Source organism: Danio rerio, chromosome 11 (assembly GCF_052040795.2).
Source record: "Danio rerio strain M-AB ecotype USA chromosome 11, GRCz13ab, whole genome shotgun sequence".
In the NCBI taxonomy this organism is placed as follows: Eukaryota; Metazoa; Chordata; class Actinopteri; order Cypriniformes; family Danionidae; genus Danio; species Danio rerio.
Window position 1 is genome coordinate 39,330,033 of NC_141031.1, and position 21,463 is coordinate 39,351,495.

General features: G+C 35.0%; 1 protein-coding gene across 11 annotated transcripts in view; it reads right to left on the minus strand.

Annotated features, from left to right (window-relative positions):
• Positions 1-21,144, minus strand: part of zbtb40 (zinc finger and BTB domain containing 40) — a 32,525-nt gene extending 11,381 nt beyond the window's left edge. For 3 of the 11 annotated variants that reach the window (XR_015502876.1, XM_087274178.1, XM_087274184.1), the window contains exons 1-11: positions 20,056-20,140; positions 15,769-16,211; positions 15,569-15,690; positions 12,781-12,955; positions 12,522-12,652; positions 9,925-10,096; positions 9,724-9,860; positions 7,948-8,143; positions 7,710-7,828; positions 3,377-3,536; positions 2,908-3,279 (exon numbers count right to left, since the gene is read on the minus strand). Coding sequence is in view for 10 of the 11 variants with exons in the window: in XM_087274178.1 (XP_087130304.1) it covers positions 2,908-3,279; positions 3,377-3,536; positions 7,710-7,828; positions 7,948-8,143; positions 9,724-9,860; positions 9,925-10,096; positions 12,522-12,652; positions 12,781-12,955; positions 15,569-15,690; positions 15,769-16,204 (2,020 nt within the window). In the remaining variant the exon portion in view is untranslated. Of the gene's footprint in view, positions 1-2,907; positions 3,280-3,376; positions 3,537-7,709; positions 7,829-7,947; positions 8,144-9,723; positions 9,861-9,924; positions 10,097-12,521; positions 12,653-12,780; positions 12,956-15,568; positions 15,691-15,768; positions 16,363-16,564; positions 19,230-20,055 lie in introns of those variants that run through there. The other 8 variants (XM_087274177.1, XM_087274183.1, XM_087274176.1 and 5 more) reach the window with 5 other exon arrangements.
• Between the last annotated feature and the right edge of the window lie 319 nt (positions 21,145-21,463).

Genomic DNA, 21,463 nt, shown 5'->3' on the forward strand with positions numbered 1-21,463 from the left:
TTGGGTAAGGGATTCACCAGAATAAGCAACAAAAATCAGTCCAAGACACTCGAAAAATTTAAAAAACTATTAAAAAACTTAAAAAAAAATATTTTCCCACATTTTTCAAGTGCCTTGGAATGTTTTTTGCTGTTTATTCTAAAAAATGTCATTTTGATATTATTTTGTAACTCTTATTATTATTATTATTAAAATTTAAATAATAGCACAATAATATTACTTTTTAGCTTTAACAACAAAAGTTTAATAATAAAAATGTATTGTAATGTAATGTGTATTTTATATAGCGCATTTACACATAATAAAATAAAAACCACAGAAATAATCGCTCCACAAATCGCTCAGTGCGTTCGTGATTTAGAAGACCTGACAGATACAAACATTAAAGTGTAAAACAGGGCTCCGCTTTGTCCAAACATCTTTGGATATCAAAAGAAAACAAACAAACTATTTTTGCTATTTAAAATTGCATCTTTGGCAAGTTTAATGGTTCTTGAAATTTCATGACTCCCTAATAAAAATGTATCTGCAAATAAAAATGTATTGATTATTTATAACTTAATTAATACTATTATTTAATCAATAATCGACATGCTAATAATACTAATAACAAAATGAATAGTAATGAACAATTCTTTTAATCAGTGTATTTATATTTTTTATAGAATTATAATGAATTATTTTTGTCATATTGTTTTCATTTTTATATTAATATTTTTCTACTTTGTCTTTTTAAATATTATTTTATAATTATTTGTATCATTCATTCATTCATTCATTTTCTTTTTGGCTTAGTCTCTGTATTAATCTGGGGTTGCCACAGTGGAATGAACCACCAAATTATCCAGTCTATGTTTTATGCAGTGTATGCCCTTCCAGCTGCAACCCATCACCCGAAAGCACCCATACACTCACTCACACACGTACACTACAGACAATTTAGTTTACCCAATTCACCTATAGCACATGTCTTTGGAATGTTGGGGAAACCGGAGCACCCGGAGGAAACCCACACAAACACTGGCAGAACATTCAAACTCCACACAGAAACGCCAACTGACCCAGCCAAGGCTCGATCCAGTGACCTTCTTGCTGTGAGGCGAGAGCACTCCCCACTGCGCCACCGCAGTTTGTATTATTAGCATATAACAATACATTAAATTTATTATAATACTATGTTGCAGATGTTTTTGTATTTTTACTCTTTGCATACAAGTGTTATAATTTGCATATTAATGTTATTAATGAATTATCATTAGTCATTTTAATAAGCAATTTCAAAAAGCAATTCTTGTCAATCAAATGTAAATGTTGTGCTTATGATTTACTTTCAAACATTAATTAAATTAATGTTTATCATCAAAAATTGTTTATAATTATATAGTTATAGTGTAAAATAAAATTATTATATATATTCATAATCATGCACAGTTACATTGTTGTTGTTTTCATACTTCAGACAGTTGTTTATTTTTAGTCATGCGCGATAGGTCAATTGAATAAGCTAAATTGCCTTTAGTATATGTGTGTGAATGCAAGAGTGTATGGGTGTTTCCCAGTTTTGGGTTGCGGCTGGAAGGGCCTCCACTGTGTAAAACATATAATGGATAAGCTGGCGGTTCATTCCGCTGTGGCGACTTCTGATTAAAAAAGGGACTAAGCCGGAAAGAAAATGAATGCATGAATATATATATATATATATATATATATATATATATATATATATATATATATATATATATATATATATATATATATATATACACACACACAGTTGAAGTCAGAATTATTAGCCCCCTTTTGATTTTTTTTTCTTTTTTAAATATTTCCCAAATGATTTTTAACAGAGAAAGGAAATTTTCACAGTATGTCGGATAATATTTTTTCTTCTGGAGAAAGTCTTATTTGTTTTATTTTGGCTAGATTTAAAGCAGCTTTTAATTTTTTTAAAAACATTTTTGGGACAAAATTATTAGCCCCTTTAAGCTATATTTTTTTTCGATAGTCTACAAAACAAACCATCATTATAGAATAACTTGTCTAATTACCCTAACCTGCCTAGTTAACCTTATTAACCTAGTTAAGCCTTTAATTGTCACTTTAATCTGTATAGAAGTGTTTTGAAAAATATTAAGTAAAATATTATTTCCTGTCATCATGGCAAAGATAAAAGAAATCAGTTATAAGAAATAAGTTTTTAAAACTATTATGCTTAGAAATGTGCTGAAACAATCTTCCCTCCATTAAACAGAAACTGGGGAAAAAATAAACAGAGGTGCTAATAATACAGGGGGGCTAATAATTCTGACTTCAACTGTATATATGTATTACCGGTCAAAAGTTTGGGTTCAGTAGGATGTATAAATGTTTTAAAATAAGCTTCTCCTGCTCACCAAGGCTGCATTCATTTAATCAAAAATACAGTATGAATTGTAAAATTGTGAAAAGTTATTGCACTATAAAAAACAGTTCCAAATTAGTTTATCATTTAATGTAATAATTTACTCCAGTGATTTAAAAATGATTTTTCAGCTTCATTACTCCAGTCACATGATCGTTCAGAAATCACTCTAAGATTAATTATTATTTTCATTATTATTATGATTATTATTGTTACTATTATTAGTATTATTATTAATGATATAGAAATAAAAGCAATGACTGGAATAATAATTTAATTTGAAACTACATACAATAAGTAATAAAAAAGCATTTAACAATTTAACATTTTTTATATTTAATAAATGCCACCTTGATGAACAATATAATTTTATTTAATTATTAATTAAAATTAATAAAAAAAAAACTGACCTTAAACGTTTGACTGGTCGTGTATACGATTATATAAACAAGTATTTATGACTAATTCACATCAGGAGCCCATTATTTTAGTTCATCATCACGCACCGGAGGAGTGTTTGAAGGTCTTGTCACACATGTCGCAGGCCACATGTTCAGTCTTCTTCTTCTTAGCCGGAGGGCCACCGTGTGTTTCCACACAGTGCTGATGGAGGCTCTTGAGTGTTGGAAAGGCCATTGAACACTCGCCACAGCGCTGCTCTTTCCCTGGTGCCAGAGCACAGCCTTTCCTATGCTTTATAAGACGACACTTAAAGTCAAATGTCTTCCTGCACCAGTCACAGCTGTAGGACACCAGCACGGGTTTCCTTCGGCCTGTGCTACTACAGTCTTCATCATCTTCATCCTCAGAGTCTACAGCAGATCCTCCTTGCTCAACCTCAGCTTTACCAGGACACTCCGAGTCAGACACAAGCCCTGCTTTAAAAAGGTGATTTTGCATTGTTTAAAATTGTAGTGATTTTTCTATCATTTCATCACATGAACAAAGATATCAAATCACAGTAAGGATCTTCACCGGTTTGTTTGAGAGGCGACAGCTGAGGGAAGCTCTTCAGGTTGGCACACATCAGCTGGCACAGAGGACTGGCAAACCCGGAGTCACGACTCAAAACTCTGTCCACAGTTTGAAGAACCGACTCCAGCTCTCCATCAGCTCTCCGGCAGCTCTGCAGAAACTGGCACATGCAAAATCATCTGATATGATAATGCTCTATTGTGGTTTATATACTAGATGAGTTGTTACATTTTGGTGTCCACATTAATTTCACAAAAGTGGTTTTATATACCTAAAAGTCATATGATTGCAAAGTGTGCTTTCAAGTCTTTTTAATTTAAACCTAATTTAAAGTATTTAAAATTGAAGTATTATTTTTTTAAATAAATGTTGGTAAAATAATGCTTTAGACTGTTTAAAATACAAAAAAATATGATTCAGCATAAAATACACTCACCGGCCACTTTATTAGGTACTGGGATTGTCACACAATCATTTCTAGGGTTTACAGAGAATGATCCAAAAAAGAGAAAATATCCAGTGAGCGGCAGTTCTGTGGGCGCAAATGCCTTGTTGATGCCAGAGGTCAGATTAGAAATGCAACAGTATCTTAAATAACCACTCGCTACAAACGAGGTATGCAGAGGAGCATCTCTGAATGCACAACATCTCCAACTTTGAGACGGATGGACTACAGCAGCAGAAGACCACACAGGGTGCCACTCCTGTCAGCTAAGAACGGGAAACTGAGGCCACAATTCGCAAAGGCTCACCAAACTTGGACAACAGAAGACTGGAATAAACGTTGCCTGGTCTGATGAGTCTCGATTTCTGCTGCGACATTCAGATGGTAGAGTCGGAACTTGGCTTGAAGGCATGGATCCATCTTGCCTTGTATCAATGGTTCAGGCTGGTGGTATTGGCGTAATGGTGTGGGGGATATTTTCATGGCACACTTTGGACCCTTTAGTACCAATTGAGCATTGTGTCAATGGCACAGCTTACCCGAGTATTGATGCTGATCATGTCCGTCCCTTTATGACCACAGTGTACCCATCTTCTGATAACTACTTCCAGCAGGATGATGCGCCATGTTATAAAGCGTAAATCATCTCAGAGTGGTTTCAATCCAGTAGATTACCTTTGGGATGTGGTGGGACGGGAGATTTGCATCATGAATGTGCAGCCGACAAATCTGCAGCAATTGCATGATGCTATCAAGTCAATTTGGAACAAAATCTCTGAGGGATATTTCCAGTGCCTTGTTGAATCTATTCCATGAAGGATTAAGGGAGTTCTGAAGGCACAAGGGGTCCAACCCGATACTAGTTAGGCTGTACCTAATAAAGCGGCCAGTGAGTGTATATGCTCGTGTAAAAATGGACAAACATTTTCTGACATGTAACTATTAAAATCTATAAAACTGATCAAACTTTTATAATAGAAACCATGTTTATTCTTTGTACAGATGAACATGGTTAGTTATTGTGAAGGTTGTATTTTCTACAGAGATCTGAGTTTTAACTAGTAAAAATCAGTGCATTGTCATGGACTGTGAGGAAAACCAATGCAATCGGATGAAACCAACGCGAACACAGGTAGAACATGCAAACTCCAAACAGAAATGTCAACTGACACAGCCGAGGCTCGAACCAGCGACCTTCTTGCTGTGAGGCGATCGTGCTACCCACTGCACCACCGTGACACCATTATCTAATTATTCACACACTAATCATTTTATACTAATCATTTTATAAGAAACCCAACCTGGACCATACGCTACTTGAAAACTACAGACCAGTATCCCTGCTTCCATTCATGGCCAAGATTCTGGAGAAAGTAGTGTTCAATCAAGTCCTGGACTTTCTTACTCAAAACAATCTCATGGACAACAAGCAATCCGACTTTAAGAAAGGCCACTCAACTGAGACTGCCCTGCTCTCGGTCGTGGAGGATCTCAGACTGGCTAAAGCAGACTCTAAATCATCAGTCCTCATTTTGCTGGATTTATCAGCTGCTTTTGACACTGTCAACCACCAGATCCTGCTATCTACGCTCGAGTCACTGGGCGTTGCAGGCACTGTTATACAATGGTTCAGATCTTACCTCTCTGACAGGTCATTCAGGGTGTCTTGGAGGGGAGAGGTGTACAACCTACAGTATCTAAACACTGGGGTACCTCAAGGCTCTGTTCTTGGGCCACTTCTCTTCTCCATCTACACATCATCTTTAGGACCAGTCATCCAGAGACATGGCTTCTCCTACCACTGCTATGCTGATGATACCCAGCTATACCTCTCTTTTCATCCTGATGATCCCTCGGTTCCAGCTCGCATCTCAGCCTGCCTGTTGGACATTTCACACTGGATGAAAGATCATCATCTTCAGCTGAACCTCGCAAAAACGGAAATGCTTGTAGTTTCTGCCAACCCGACTCTACACCATAACTTTTCAATCCAGATGGATGGGGCAACCATTACTGCATTCAAAATGGTGAAAAGCCTTGGAGTAACGATTGATGACCAACTAAACTTCTCTGACCACATCTCTAGAACTGCTCGATCGTGCAGATTCACACTCTATAACATCAGAAAGATCCGACCCTTCTTATCTGAACATGCAGCTCAACTCCTTGTTCAAGCTCTTGTTCTCTCCAAACTGGATTACTGCAACTCTCTACTAGCTGGGCTTCCAGCTAGCTCTATCAAGCCTCTTCAACTGCTCCAGAATGCAGCAGCACGAGTGGTCTTCAATGAACCTAAACGAGCACATGTCACTCTGTTGCTAGTCCGTTTGCACTGGCTGCCAGTTGCTGCTCGCATCAAATTCAAAGCTCTGATGTTTGCCTACAAAGTGACTTCTGGCTTTGCTCCTTCTTATCTGCTCTCACTTCTGCAGATTTATGTGCCCTCCAGAAACTTGCTTTCTGTGAATGAACGTCGCCTCGTGGTTCCATCCCAAAGAGGGAAAAAATCACTTTCGCGAACGCTCACGCTCAATCTGCCCAGTTGGTGGAATGAACTCCCTAACTGCATCAGAACGGCAGAGTCACTCGCTATTTTCAAGAAACGACTAAAAACTCAACTATTTAGTCTCCACTTCACTTCCTAATCTGCAATTGCCTCTCTGAATATCACACTAACTCTACCCAAAAAAAAAAAAAAATACTAATACTACTAATACTTCCCTTCTTAGACTTTACAGACCTGAAACTTGCCTATAGCACTTATTCATTGTTGCTCTTATAGTTGTGTAAATTGCTTCCTTGTCCTCATTTGTAAGTCGCTTTGAATAAAAGTGTCTGCTAAATGACTAAATGTAAATGTAAATGTACTTACAAAAATGAATAGATACGTGGACATGAAATTGTTTTATAATACTACCATCGCTCATTTTTAAGACTAAAAACTTTAATTATTATATATATTATATATTAAATATTATATTATTATTGTTTATTATTTCAGAAAATTATATTCAGTTATTTTATTACTTAATTTTTATTGTAAGTAAAAATATTTAAATAAATATAAAATAAAATATTTAGACAAAAATATTGAACATTAATTAAATATAAAAATAAACATTGATGATAGCAACATTCTGAAAATGTAGCCCTATGTACAATTTTGGAGATCGCGAATTTTGTCGCTAGAAGTAAGTATGGCTGCATTTAGTATTTAAAACTGTATGGACGACTTTCCAGCTGTCACCAGTTTGTCCAGTTAGCTCGACATGTACATTGGTGGACCTGAGACGCAGAGAGGAGTTGACCGCGATGACGAGGTTCGAGTCCGGTAAAGAATGATTCCAGAAAGCAGGTAAGACAAAAACAGAAGCTATAAAGTGAAATAAACAAGTAAATAACAGGGTAATAATGTGGTAAAATCTGAAAATGTGGTAAAAATCAAGCAAGGGCTTTTCTTTTTCTGGATTGCTTTTTAACATTGTCAGTTGGGTTTAGAGTAGTGGCTGAGTGGGTCAATTAGTGCTTTTGAAAATACTATTGATTGGGTTTGAGAAAGAGGAGGGGGGGTCAGTCAGTCAGTGGACAGTGGCCTAAGGTGGATTTAAGCAAGAACAGCCGGCATAAATGGCACATGTGAGAGAATTTCAGATCTCAAAAAGCAGACACAGTGGCCTCTGGTGGATCTGCGAAAACAAAAACTGCAAAAAACGTAGCACCTGGGATGTATTTGGCGCACTCCAGAAATGTATATAGAGGTATGTTTTCAGAATGAGCCTGGGTTGGACAATTTGCAAATAGAAGCATACAGATTGGGACAGACTGCACACTTTTAGTATATTTTTCTCATTAATTATAATGAGAAAATAATCAAGATTTATTTCTTACCTCAGTAACTTTCTCTGTCTCATGATCCATTGCATTCAAACCCTGTTCAAGCACTGTAAAATCACTGATGGTTTCCAGAATGAGTGATTTGTGCTTGAACAGCACATCTATGTCCTTAACTACAAAAAAAGAGAAAAAAAAAACATGATGGTGTAAGATTTAGGCACAAACAGTGTACTTAATAAATACCCATATTTTCTTAGGACGCTCAGTGACTAAGAAGCTCTTTGACTCTCACTGGTTTGGAGTAGTTTCTGAGCTTCTGGCTTCTCCTTGAGCTCCTGCATGAGGATCTGCAGCTCTGGATTGTGTGTTTCTGTCCAGAAGAGAATCCTCCACGCAGTGACAGCCTGTAGTGAACCATCCAGCGCTGCTAAAATCAGCCTCTCAAACACCTCAGCATCTGCTTTCTCTACCAGCAGACCTTCAATACACTGAATACATACAAATACAGTCAAGACACTGCAGGCACAAACTCTACTTTTAAACAGATTTCTTTCGGTGTAGAAGATGCCACACACAAAAAACAACCATTTTTTTCATGCACCTTTTAATTTGAGATTAGACATTTTTTGACTCTTCTTAAAGTGTTTGTTCCGTCTAATAGGGAAAAACAGACTCAAAATACACAGCTTTTAAGTCCTTCTTTTAATGCTCTTTATCCATTTGTATCTGTAAATTTTAATTGCCATACATATTTTAAAGTTTGTTTTCTCAAAATATTTTTTTCCTCTTGCACTGAGCCATGACCTTGCACTTCAGCAGCTCTCACACCAAACTTTACAGTTTTAGTCAACTGTGTTGTGGAAGTCATACCAAAGGATATGTTCATAGATAAATTGCTTGATTATATTCAAACATTTTATTCGACAAGCAATTGTTATTTTCTTTCCTGTCTGTTTACAGTATTTTCTGAATTGCAGAAGGATAAAAAAGACTTCTAAAATCCCTTCTGTAAACATAACTCTAAAATGTCATCAAATGCTTAGATTTCCATGGCAGAAGTGTATGCAAATTAATGCATATTTATTTAAATGATGCCTCATTTGCATATTTAAACATTACATTTTCGAAAACTTATAATACAATAGATTTTTTATAATTCTTAAAGAAATAGTTGATCCAAAAATAAAAACTACCTCATAATTTACTCACCCTCAAGCCATCCTTGCTGAAAAGGATTTTTTCCTGTCACTGGGACACTATCCAACAACATTATACAGCATGAAAGAGGTAGGATACACTGAAAAAAAACCTGTGTTTGTCTGAAAGAAGGAAGTCATATACACTGAGGATGGCTTGAGGATGAGTTAATGCAGTGAAATGAGAAAATGAGCAGTGTTTCCCAACCCTGTTCCTGAATGCACACCAACAGTACACATTTACAACATCTCCCTAATCACAGGTGTCAAACTCAGTTCCAAAAGGGCCGCAGCTCTGCACAGTTTTAGTTCCAAACCCCAATTAAACACACCTGATCAAACTAATTGAGTCCTTCAGGCTTGTTTGAAACCTACAGGTAAGTGTGTTGGAGCATGGTTGGAACTAAACTGTGCAGGGCTTCGGCCCTCCAGGAATTGAGTTTGACACCCCTGTACCTAATCAAACACAACTCAATCAACTCATCAGAACATTAGAAGAGACTCCAAAATCTGAAATGAATGGGTCAGATAAGGCAGACATCCAAAATATGTACTGTTGGTGATGTGCCTTCAGGAACAGTGTTGGGAAACACTGGGTAAATGCTCATTTTCCTTTTTTGGGTGAAATATCCCTTTAAGAATTCCAAACAATATTTTGTATTACAAGTTTTTTTTATAGTAATATGTTTAAACATGCAAATCAGACATTATTATTGTTGTTATTATGGAGTAGTTTTCACTTTTGGATGAATTTTAATGTCATCAGTCAACTGAGTGAATATGGTGGTTACTATTAGCAAATCTGAACCCTATTCACTGACATTAAATTCTACACAAAAAAAAAAAAGTATCTAACAACGCAGCACATGTACCTGTCTGTCATTTTCAGGCATCTCTGGACCCATTTGAAGGCTTTGTTTGATGAGCTGGAGGTCCAGATTCAGCTTGACGAGTCTGCTCTGATACATACCCAACAAATCAACTGCATTGCTCTCTTTTGTCGTTACACCTGACAGAAAGGAGCAGTTAGAAATATACATGCGCTATAACGAAATGTGTTTTGCTGTTCGTACCTCTGGTGTTTTCAAGAGTTTCAAGGAGTTGAAGCAGATCGGTTGATTTTTCCTTCACTTCATTCAGCAGAATCAGAAACGTTTCTTCACTTATGGACATCTCTCGTAGTTTGCATAACAAGTTTTCCAGCACCTCTGCAGATGACGGAGCAGAACAGCACTGCAGAAGCGCCTTAAGAAAAAACAAACACACTCACTACCATTCATTACTTTTCTTCACAAGAAATATGTCTCGGAAGTACACATGAGAACTGAGGCCAAGTGTGCACCAGCTGTGCTCATTTATAGCTTAGCTTGGTTGTGGCATAAGTGTGTACTAGTAAATATTTGTTTAGCTGCACTATTAAGCTTACAAGAAATGTAGCCACATGTATAACCTTTATATTTATAGAAGCCTGCTGTTCAATGGAATATATCAATGAGATCTTGCTTTGTGTCAATTTACATTACTAAATGACCATGTACAGGATTTCGGCAGGTTTCATCCGGTCAAATGTAAGACTTTTAAGACCCTTTTTAGACCATTATTAATGAAATTATTTATCTATCTTATCTGAAATTATTTATCTACTTATCTAATTCTTTCAACAAAAAATAAATTAATTCTAAGCGACATACTTTAATGTGTCAAAACAAGAAAGGTCAAGTTATACATTATTTTCAACATATTATTCCTTTCTTTTTGAATAACAAGTTATACATTGCTAAAAATATATTTATTGTAAAGGCAATTATATAAATATATATATATATATATATATATATATATATATATATATATATATATATATATATATATATATATATATAAATATAAATATAAATATTAAATATATATATATATATATATATATATATATATATATATATATATATATATATATATATATAGGCTGTTGGTTCAAATTGATCGGGTATAGCTTTTTTTAAACCTAATGCATTTCTGTAAAACCTTAAGTTTTATGTCTATTTGTAAATATTATATCTACTCACCCTTACTTCTGTAAATAGTTTTTGCATGAATGGAAGATAATGTAAAGGGAAAATAGCTTTGTTGATTATCATGAGGAACTGTATTTCTTTTAGTTTTCTTTCCCTGATTTTTTAAGATGGATTGTTGGTGATTGGATGAATGTCGGCCCGATTTTGTTGCTGTACTTGGACAGAGGAAAATTAAGACCTGTTTAAAATTACTTAAGACATACAACACAATATTTCAGTAAATATAAGCCTTTTTAAGGCCTAAACTTTTGTTTTTGAAATGTAAGAAATTTTAAGACTTTTTCAGACCCCGCGGACACCCTGTATGTATCTAATATAACTCATATACACATATAATATAATATATAATATATATTAAAGGTAATCAGAAATTAACAATTTAAATTGTGTTCTTCTTTTTTTAAATAAATTTTAATATATTTTTGTATTTTAATGAAATAAAGAATAATAATGCAACAAAATAAATAATATATCAAGCAAGACAACTATTAAAAAAACTACAACGACTACTACTAATAATAATAATTCATTCATTTTCCTTCAGCTTAGTCCCTTATTTATCAGTGGTCGCCAGAGCAGAGTGAACCTAAAGCTATTCCAGCATATGTTTTACTCAGCGGATGCCCTTCTAGCTGCAACCCAATATTGAGAAACACTCATACACTCTCACATTCACACACACACACACTCATACACTACGACCAATTTAGTTCATCCAATTCACCTATAGTGCATATCTTTGGACTCACCTAGAGGAAACCTGCGTGAACATGAAGAAGAACATGCAAACTCTACACAGAAATGCTAACTGGCCCGGCCGGGACTCGAAGCAGTGACCTTCATGCAGTGAGGCTACTTAATAATAACCACTACTACTAATAAGAATAATAATAATAAAATAATATAAACATGTTTCTTGAGAACCAAATCAGCATATTACAATGATTTCTGAAAGATTACTTGACACTAAAATGACAAAATACTATTATATTTAGGAATAAGTCTTATTTGGATAATTTTTTATTTATTAAAATAGAATAAATTACTGATTTTAATGTGTTTGTTTATTGCCTGTAAAATAGAAAGTGTTTAGAAAAGTGCTATATAATAAAAAATATTGATTTATGGATAGATTAAAATGATATTTTTTAAATAAATGAATAAACTACATGCATCTTCTCCCCATGTTGGCGTGGGTTTCCTCTGGGTGCTCCTGTTTCGCTCACAGTCCAAAGTTATGCGCTCTAAATTAACTGAATAAACTAAATTGGCCATAGGTGTATGAGTATGTGTGTTAATGAAAGAGTGTATGGGTGTTTCCCAGTACTCGGTTGTGGCTGGAAGGGCACTCGCTGCATAAAACATATTCTGGAATAGTTGGCGGTTCATTCCAATGTAGCAACCTCTGATAAATAAGAGACTAAGTCAAAGGAAAATAAATGATGAATGAATTAATTAATAACTACATATAGACACACATAAAACCGAAAACCTTAGCTTTAGTATTATAGCAAACACTGATAAAAGTAATGATAGTGTGATCTATGAATACAGTAGTTTTGTTTTATATATCAAACTGCTATGAACAAATCTACCTCTTTTTCCACTTGATTTGTGCACTTGGTTACAGCACTGGTCAATATCTCTGAGAGGTTGTTGACACTGGAAAGATGATGAGTTACTTCTGATAAACGCTCCAAAATCCCACTGGATCCCTGAACAGTATCTGCAGATCAACACAACATAGAAAAAGCTTTAGTACACTTACATAAAATCAAGCAAATCTACCTTAAACTGTCATTTTAATATCCTATGGTTCAACACTTCCTACTTTGACTGAACCCAGGTCAGTACCTTTTGGTTGAGAACAGCTCTGATCCCCCTGCTCCTCCAGATCTGAATGTTTTAGCTGCTCAAGTAAAGTAAGGACTGTCTTTGATGACAGAACTCTCTCAACTTCCAGCAGATTCAGTAACCGCTGGTAAAGCTCATCTGCTGATGGATCTCCTCTGAACATCTCCAGAATGACCTGCAGAAGATCAGGATCAGATCTGAAATTAGTGTTACACTCGAATTGTAAAAATAAATGCGTATTGCTTCTACAGTTAAGCAGCAAATAAACTTGTCAAAAGTTTATAATAAATAGTTTTTTATTTAAATATTCATTCATTCATTTTCTTTTCGGCTTAGTCCTTTTATTAATTTGGGGTCGCCACAGCGGAATGAACCGCCAACTTATCCAGCCTGTTTTTACGCAGCGGATGCCCTTCCAGCTGCAACCCATCTCTGGGAAACATCCATACACTCTCCTTTATATATACAGTCGAAGTCAAAATCTTTGCCTTCCTGTGAATTTTCTTTTCTTTTTTAAAAATTTCCCAAATGATGTTTAACAGAACAAATAATTTTTCACAGTATTTCCTATAACATTTTTTCTGGAGAAAGATTTGTTTTATTTTGGCTAGAATCAAAACTGTTTTAAATTTTGTTAAAACCATTTTGAGGTCAATATTATTAGCCCCCTTAAGTAATTTATTTTTCGATTGTCTACAGAATTATCGCTAAACAATGACTTGCCTAATTACCCTAGCTAAATCTTTAAATGTCACTTTAAGCTGAATACAAGTGTCTTGAAAAATATCTAATAAAACATTATGTAGCCTCCTGTCATCATGACAGATAAAATAAATCAGTTATCAGAGATGAGTTATTAAAACTATTCTGCTAGTAATGCTAACTATTATAATAATTAAGCCTTATGCTCACCAAGACTGATGATGGATACCCTCATTCACTACTCCCTACATCAGTCCACTAATATAGTCCACTTGAAGAACTGAATGAAACGAGTGACTAAATTGAACTTTACCACGGTCGGAAACCGGTTTTGTTTGTTTCTCCGTTTGATGAATCTCTTATCATTAGATAAAAGCCTCATAGGATTAGATTTGACTTCTTAGTCAGACCCTGTGATAGGTATTTAACACTTAGTGAGCTTTCTATTAGTAATGAAACAAAGATTTTTAATTAATGTCACGTATACAAACGTTACTTTAATTAAATAATATTTAATTTTGAAACTTTAGTGTGCTTTAGACGCCATCTTGTGGTCAGAACCAGAAATTCATTCGGCGCGCAAACCCTGACGATACATTATGGGAATTTTCTAGCTGATGAATGCATTGACATAATATAGCGTGAACATTAATAACACGGTTTGTAAAAATTGTGTTTGCATTTTATTTTTCAGTTTGGCTTTTTATTTTAATATTGGCAGTCTTGACGTGGAAATGCAGTGAAATTGAAATGTTAAATCGGCAACTTCTTTTAAATTATTAATTTGACAGGGACGATGTGTTGTCAAAGTAAAAATGAAAATTAATATGAAATAATTTCATTTTGTTTACAATTTTGTCAGATATTTTGCGAACAGTGTTTTAAAATGAAATTGTTAATCTGATTTTCATTTTATTTGATTTATTTAAAATTGGCAGGATTTACCTTCCATAGAGTTAACTTGTATAAAACTAAATAAAAAATTGGTAATAATGTGAAATAATGTCATGATTTAAAATAACTGTTTTATATTTTAATATAATATAAATTGTGATTTACTTCTAATATGATACAATTTTCTTTTTTTCCAAAATTAATTCTAATATGTTAATTAAAAATTATAATAAATAATTATTGTAATTAAATTTCATCCATCTTTATTTCTATAGCACTTTTACAATGTAGATTGTGTCAAAGCAGCTTAACAAAATCAGAATTTCAACAAAATTTAGATTAAAACTGTCAGTCCAGTTTTCGGAGTTGAAGTTCAGTTTAGTTCAGTTCAGTGGTTTAATTTTCACTGCGGTCCAAACACTAAATAGCAAATCCATCATTGCGCAGCATTATCATTATCAATGTTTTAAAAAAATCAGTTTTTCATTATTTTTTGATGAATATAAAGTAAAATAAAGGGCTTTCGTTTATTTTTTGTCACTTTAAAACAGTTTAGTTCGAAAACTATATTTTCATTCGCTTTTAAGTGGAAATCTTTAAAGAGAGAGTATCCACATTTTCACAAACATATTACGCAGCAAAAGCTGTTCTAAACAATAAGATGTTTCTTAGATATTATAATGATTTCTGTAAGATTATACAACAATAAAGACAAATATTGATGCACAAAATAATTTTGCCATGATATAATACATTTTGAAGTATCTTAAATATCTAAAGTCTAATGTTCCAAATTATACATTTTTCCTTTTTTCCAAAAATCATCAGACTATTAAGGAAAGATCATGTCCCATGAGGATATTTAGTAAATTTCCTACAGCAAATAATTTTTGATTAGTATTGCTGAGCACTTCATTTAGAGAGCTGCAAATGAGACTAACATTATCCTATTAAAAATATTATTTATACAGCTTATACATGATGTGAAAAAATAGCAAAGAATTTTTGACTTTTTGACTTTTTTGTGGTCAAACAAATTTGACTTTTTTTGTGGTCCAAAGTCACATATATTGATTCAATAAAAACTGGGATAATCTGTAGTATTTTGATCAAATAGATGCAATTCTTAGTTGGTTTCATTCATGAAGTCTTAATTATTCTTGATTATTCATCTCTCCTACTAAAATTGTACCTGTCGCTCTTCTGTGGAAACTGCATCCCAGGCCTCAAGAAACTGAACATGAGACTTTCCTCTCTGTAGGATCTTCATGAGACCAGCTCGATCATGAGAAATCATCTCGACTGCATTGTCCTCTGAACACAGACGTAAACACAATTCACAAAAAACACCTCAAACAAAGCAACCTCAAACTGAAAATCTCAATCTTTTACCTTGCAGATTCCTCTCTTCTCTTTTAACCTGCTCCACAACACTGTCAGGCTTTATAACCTGTGGGTCTATGGGCTCAGTCTGTTTCATGAGGTCAGTCAGGATGTTTTTACAGCCGACAGCCACATCAAACATCTGCAGACTGTCTGCGGCGGCTATGAGGCGGGTTAAGTTGTGTTTTCCTGGTGGCAGTTTCCCGGTGTACACCAGATCCAGAAGAGAGGAAAACTCCTGAGAGGACAGCAGGTCTGTGTTGATAGAGATGCTGTCAGAACTTTCCAGAACAGACTTGAATAACAGACTGGAGGCGGCCAACACCAGTTTGTGGGCAGGGTGAGGGGTTTCGCTCACCAGGATGGAGCAGTCGCAGAACTTTTTCTCTTTTCGTAAAGTGTGAAGCTGCTGCATGAGCTGTCGGCTGTAGTTTGGCAGCTCCATTTTGGACCTGTTTACAGATGGATGAGAAGAAAATACGTTTTTTAAGTGAGATATTAGTTTTATATTTACATTTAGTCATATAGCTTTAGAATTAAGGAGGAATTCAGCGATTCAACAAGAAGAGGCAATACACAAGAAGTGCTAATTATACAAAGGAACTGTTTGTGCTCAGAGAATTAAGTGCAAGACCACTGGGGTGTCAAACTCAATTCCAGGGTTTAGTTCCAACCCTGCTCCAACACACTTAACTGTAGGTTTCAAACAAGCCTGAAGGACTCAATTAGTTTGATCAGGTGTGTTTAATTAGGGTTGGAACTAAACTGTGCAGAGCTGCGGCCCTTTTGGAACTGAGTTTGACACCTGTGTGCTAGAGTAAGAGCGGGAAGTGTGTTTTTAATGGCAGTGGTAAGACATAATTAAGTGCAATTCTCCAATAGTATCTTGATACAGACTTCGATTTGCAAGCTGAGACTGCCTATCTCAGAGATGCAATGTCAGACACAATGCACTCAATGGAGCTACCCAGGTAGCAAAGAATTGTGGCCCAGATAAAGCTGGCACAGGAGGCGCTCATCCGGCACTGGCATTTAGCATGTGGGCCAAACATGGCCTGGGTTTGACAGAGTTGGCACCGTCTTTAAAGTGGCACAAAAAGATTTGGGCTAAATGTAAATGTAGTATTTGGCCCAGATGTTAAAAATTAATATGTGGTCCACATCAGTTTAGCCTGTCTTGACCCACACTTAAAATACATGAACATTATTTTCAGGAGTTCACACTTAGCTGATGATCGATTATAAAGCTTGTTTGGCATGCTGTCCTGAGCTCATAAGATCCTCAAACACTGGGCTCCCTCCCATTTGCAAGGGGAGAGGGGAGTTTGAGCTCAGGTAGATCTCGAGAACTCCCCTGCTGTAGTGGCTAATGAACATAGATATATACACTTGATATCGCATAGGGACCCTGAGTGTGCGTCAATAGCACTGCCACATTTGTATAGTGCTCCTAGGACAAATATCATTCAATCGCACTAGTCAAGACAGTGTTATTACGTGTAGATGCTGGACTTTAGAGCTGTCTAAGGGTGTAGTAACGAGCAAACAAAGAAAAAAACGCACAAAGGCGAAACATATTGTAGGTAAGATTTAGTTTTTTACGATTTTGTATGTTATGAACTTTTGTGCTGAACAGGTAATATATTGATTATAATAGTCACTTACTGCATTCACCATAAGGCAAAGTAGAACCAACTTGCACTAAATACTCGGCTTATGCTAGTTTTGTTCAATAAAATAAGCAAACAATGCAAAAGAAATGTGACAACGAGATGCTGAGATGTCAGAAACTGGTATTATTGTCAGACAGTGAAGCAGTCATTCATGACGGAGATTCATTCACAGACAAATCGCTTAAGTCGCATGTTTTGGACGGTGAGAGGAACCCGGGGGAAACCCATGTGAGCACAAGGAGAACGTATAAACTCCGCACAGAAACGTCAGCTGGCTTGGTGAGGACTAGAACCAGTGACGTTCTTGCTGTGAGGCAACAGTGCTAACCACTGGGCCACCATGCCACCCATCTAGGAAAGGAGGAGGAGTAGGGGAGGAAGGGGGATTCTTCAAAACAAAGATGGCTGTTATATGGAACTTAGAGTATTTATAGTGGCTTAGGAATCATCTGATTGGTCAATCATAAATTGAATAATGCAGGACCAGCTGAAAGCAATTATAATCACGTGATTCTCTCGAAAATAGTTTATGAATAAACCACTTTGAGTAAATAAAAAAATTCATCAATCAGGTCGCTTCAAGAAAAAGCATAGCCATAGTGTGCTTAAAGCCCAATGCTTCATGGGTTTATCAATTTCATTGCAAAACTATCTGGCCCAGTTCAGGCCCAGTTATGAGTTATTAACTTGACTGTGACTTGACCCAGATATGGTCCATGTTTAGCCCTTGTCTGGAAGCCAGACTTGGTCCAGTCATGTACTGTAATTCACTGCGGCATGTGGGCCAAGCAAAATCTGATTGTGTGGACCAGAGAAATGTTGCTGTGTGGGTAGTGACGTCACTGTCAGGGGTGGACATTAAAAAGGATTGTATGCACCTCAGATTGCAACTGCACCGAGTCTGCATCCATTTCTCCCACTCCACACACAGATAATGAATGTTTTTAGAAAACATATACAGTCAGAAAAAATACATAGTCAGGTTTTCATATTAAGTTTGTGATATCTTGACTTGAGTGTTTTTAGATATTAGTACTGGAAAACAAGGAAAATATGAAAGCAGGAAGATGTATTGTATCGAGGTAAAGTTGGTTTTATATTCGCACATTCAGAATTTCTACTTAATAATCTAATTTTAAAATTGTATTATTTTAGAATAATACTAATATTCAATATTAGTGTGCTAATATTCAATACAGGGTACTAATATAGTGAACTATTGTACAATACAGTGTACGAATACTAATATTCAATATAGTGAAATAATAAAAGCAGCCAAAGACTATCAAAATACAACATTGTTCACAGTCAATTAAATAGTACAAATGTTGCTTTGAAGGCAAACTTACATGCGACCTCAGACCGAATATTAAAAGTAGCGTGGTAAACAATATAGGGCTGAATATGAATGAATGTGCAAAAAAAAATCTAACTTTACCTCAATTAAAGTCTTCAGTTGATTTTCTTAATATATCGAGATATTTTTTTCTCATTTCAAGCACTAATCTCACATTTTTTTATATCTTTATAAAGGAGAAACTGGTAACTCAGTATTTACAAGTAAATTACAAGTATTTAAAAGTTTAAAACTAAAGTTTGTGCTGAAAATTGCAAGAAAATTGTGAGGTAAGGGGTAAAATTAATTTAGTATTTTTTTATTGATTTAAAATATTTTTAATTAAGGAAAGATTTTTATTTATTAAATAAATGTCAGTGGAGAAAAATAACACTGGTTTTCTTATGAATTGTGTTTATTTTTATTTGGTTATTTTCTTTTGTTTTTGAGAAACCAAGACATTTCTCAAGTTACTTTTCAGCAACATTTTAGATTTTCATTATGAAAAGAAAAGAAGCAAACATATTGGGGAATTAAAATTTCTGCTTTTCATAGACAATATCAGCACAAAAGTAGTCATGAGAAGTCTATACTTATTCATTCATTTTCCTACAGCCTAGTCCCTTAAAAAGTAGGAAATCAGCGGTCGCCACAACGGAATGATCTAACGTTATAACTATTCAAGCATATGTTTTACGCAGTGGATGCTCTTCCAGCACAACCCAGCACTGGGAAACACCCATACACTCTCACATGCACACCTGCATTCATACACTAAAAAGGTGAAAATGTCAAGTTACAGCGCTATAGTAAAGGGCTATGAATGCACAGTGCTGTAGTCCAGTAAATGCTTCGTAACATATCAGGTCTTCAAGTCAGCAGTTCTAATAGTTTATAATATTTAGACAAAAATGAAGAAAACAAACAGCAATACATAAGATGAGCCATTATTTCGAGGTAGATATTTCAGCCTGTTTATTCCAAACACAATTAAAAGGAAAGCAATGTACACATTATATAACATAATCAGTATAAAAAGCCAATTAGAGGACTTTATCTTCATTACAATACTCATTTGGCTACACAGGCTAAGCTAAATGTGATATAACCACATGTAAGTTAACGAGTGACATTTCGGGGATCGGCTAACATGTGATGCTAACGTTACCTAATGCCAACAATAAAAGAGCTTTTGAAAAAAGAGCTTCATAAACACAAATTGCTCGATTTTGGAGCCAAATATTGTGACCTGCTAAAGTCCACAGCTAAACACTTCTACGCCTTTACCTTTAAATTCAAATGATCCGGCTCTTTATTTAAACTCCTTCGAAGGACAACATTCCGCTGCGAAATAAAGATTCGGCCACAAAACATTTTGATAGTGCGCATGCGCGTAAATATCTGCGGTCTCTCAGATGACATACTGCGCATGTGCTCTAGTATTTGTAGCGCCTTTGCACGCATGCGTATAACGAACAGCTGGTTTTCGGGAAAGGTTTAAAAGAAGGGTCATTAGAAATAGAAAGGCACAAATAACACTCCGTAGTCATCGATCTTCTTGTCACGTCCCTGGATCCTAAACCAATTAAAACAAGCGATAGCTACTGTGTATAAAACGTGAAAAATACATGGATGCGTTTACTGAACAAGTAATAATTTGGGATTTTTCACAACAGGTAACATATCATAAGTAAATGAGGTATGTGGGAGTTCTGCAAAAACATCTTGGTCATTTCGATACAAATTTAACGCAAAATAGTAACGTTATACATATAAACAAGCAGTGTAATTAAAGCATTTTTATCTTCATCTTACTCATAAACTTATAATAGCCATTGTACAGCATTTTCCAGATGATTACCCTGCTAAAAAACACCTTAAACCAGCCTAGGCTGGTTGGTTGGTTTTAGAGGAGTTTTAGCGATTTCCAGCCTGGTCTTCCAGCAGCTGATGATCAGGCTGGGAGATGACCAGCTAAAACCAGTTTGACCAGCCTAGCAGGCTGTAGTGTTGCCAACTTAGCAATTTTATTGCTAGATTTTGCAACTTTTCATGCTACCCTAGCAACTTTTTTTTCTCGCAAAAAAACCTAGCAACAAATTTAGCAATTTTTAACATTCATTTGGCTACTTTAAGCAATTTTTAAAAAGTGACTCAAAAGAGCAGTGGCTGAAGGCTTCACTCAGTAAATTGCTAGCTTTTTGTTAGTGTTTTTCATAGCTGTTAATTTCATGATATTTGTTAACATGTATAATTGTTGGTTATTTAGGTAGCAATAAATTCCAATAGTGCTATAATTGTTGTCACTTTCACAAATGTGTTAATTTCACAAGTTAAAAAGAGTGAGTACACAAGCTGTTGCTCATTATCAGTGTTATATTTAAAAAAAAAAAAAAATTCAAATCAAAAAGTGTTTACTTTTACTATTAGTCAACTATATTGTTCATACAAATCTAAATGGACGCATTTCAAATAATGCTTTTGCTGAGATGCCCAGTCAATTTGAGAGAACAAATTATTTCGTATAATACATAAAGATGTAGTTTGAGTTTTGATTACGCAATGACGTCATCACGCAAAGTAGTATGTTAATAAGAACCTATTTATTGTGCATCTGGATTTGACGTTTTAATTTAATATAATATAATACACTGCAAAGACTTTATGGGCTTGTTAGATAGTACGTGATGACGTC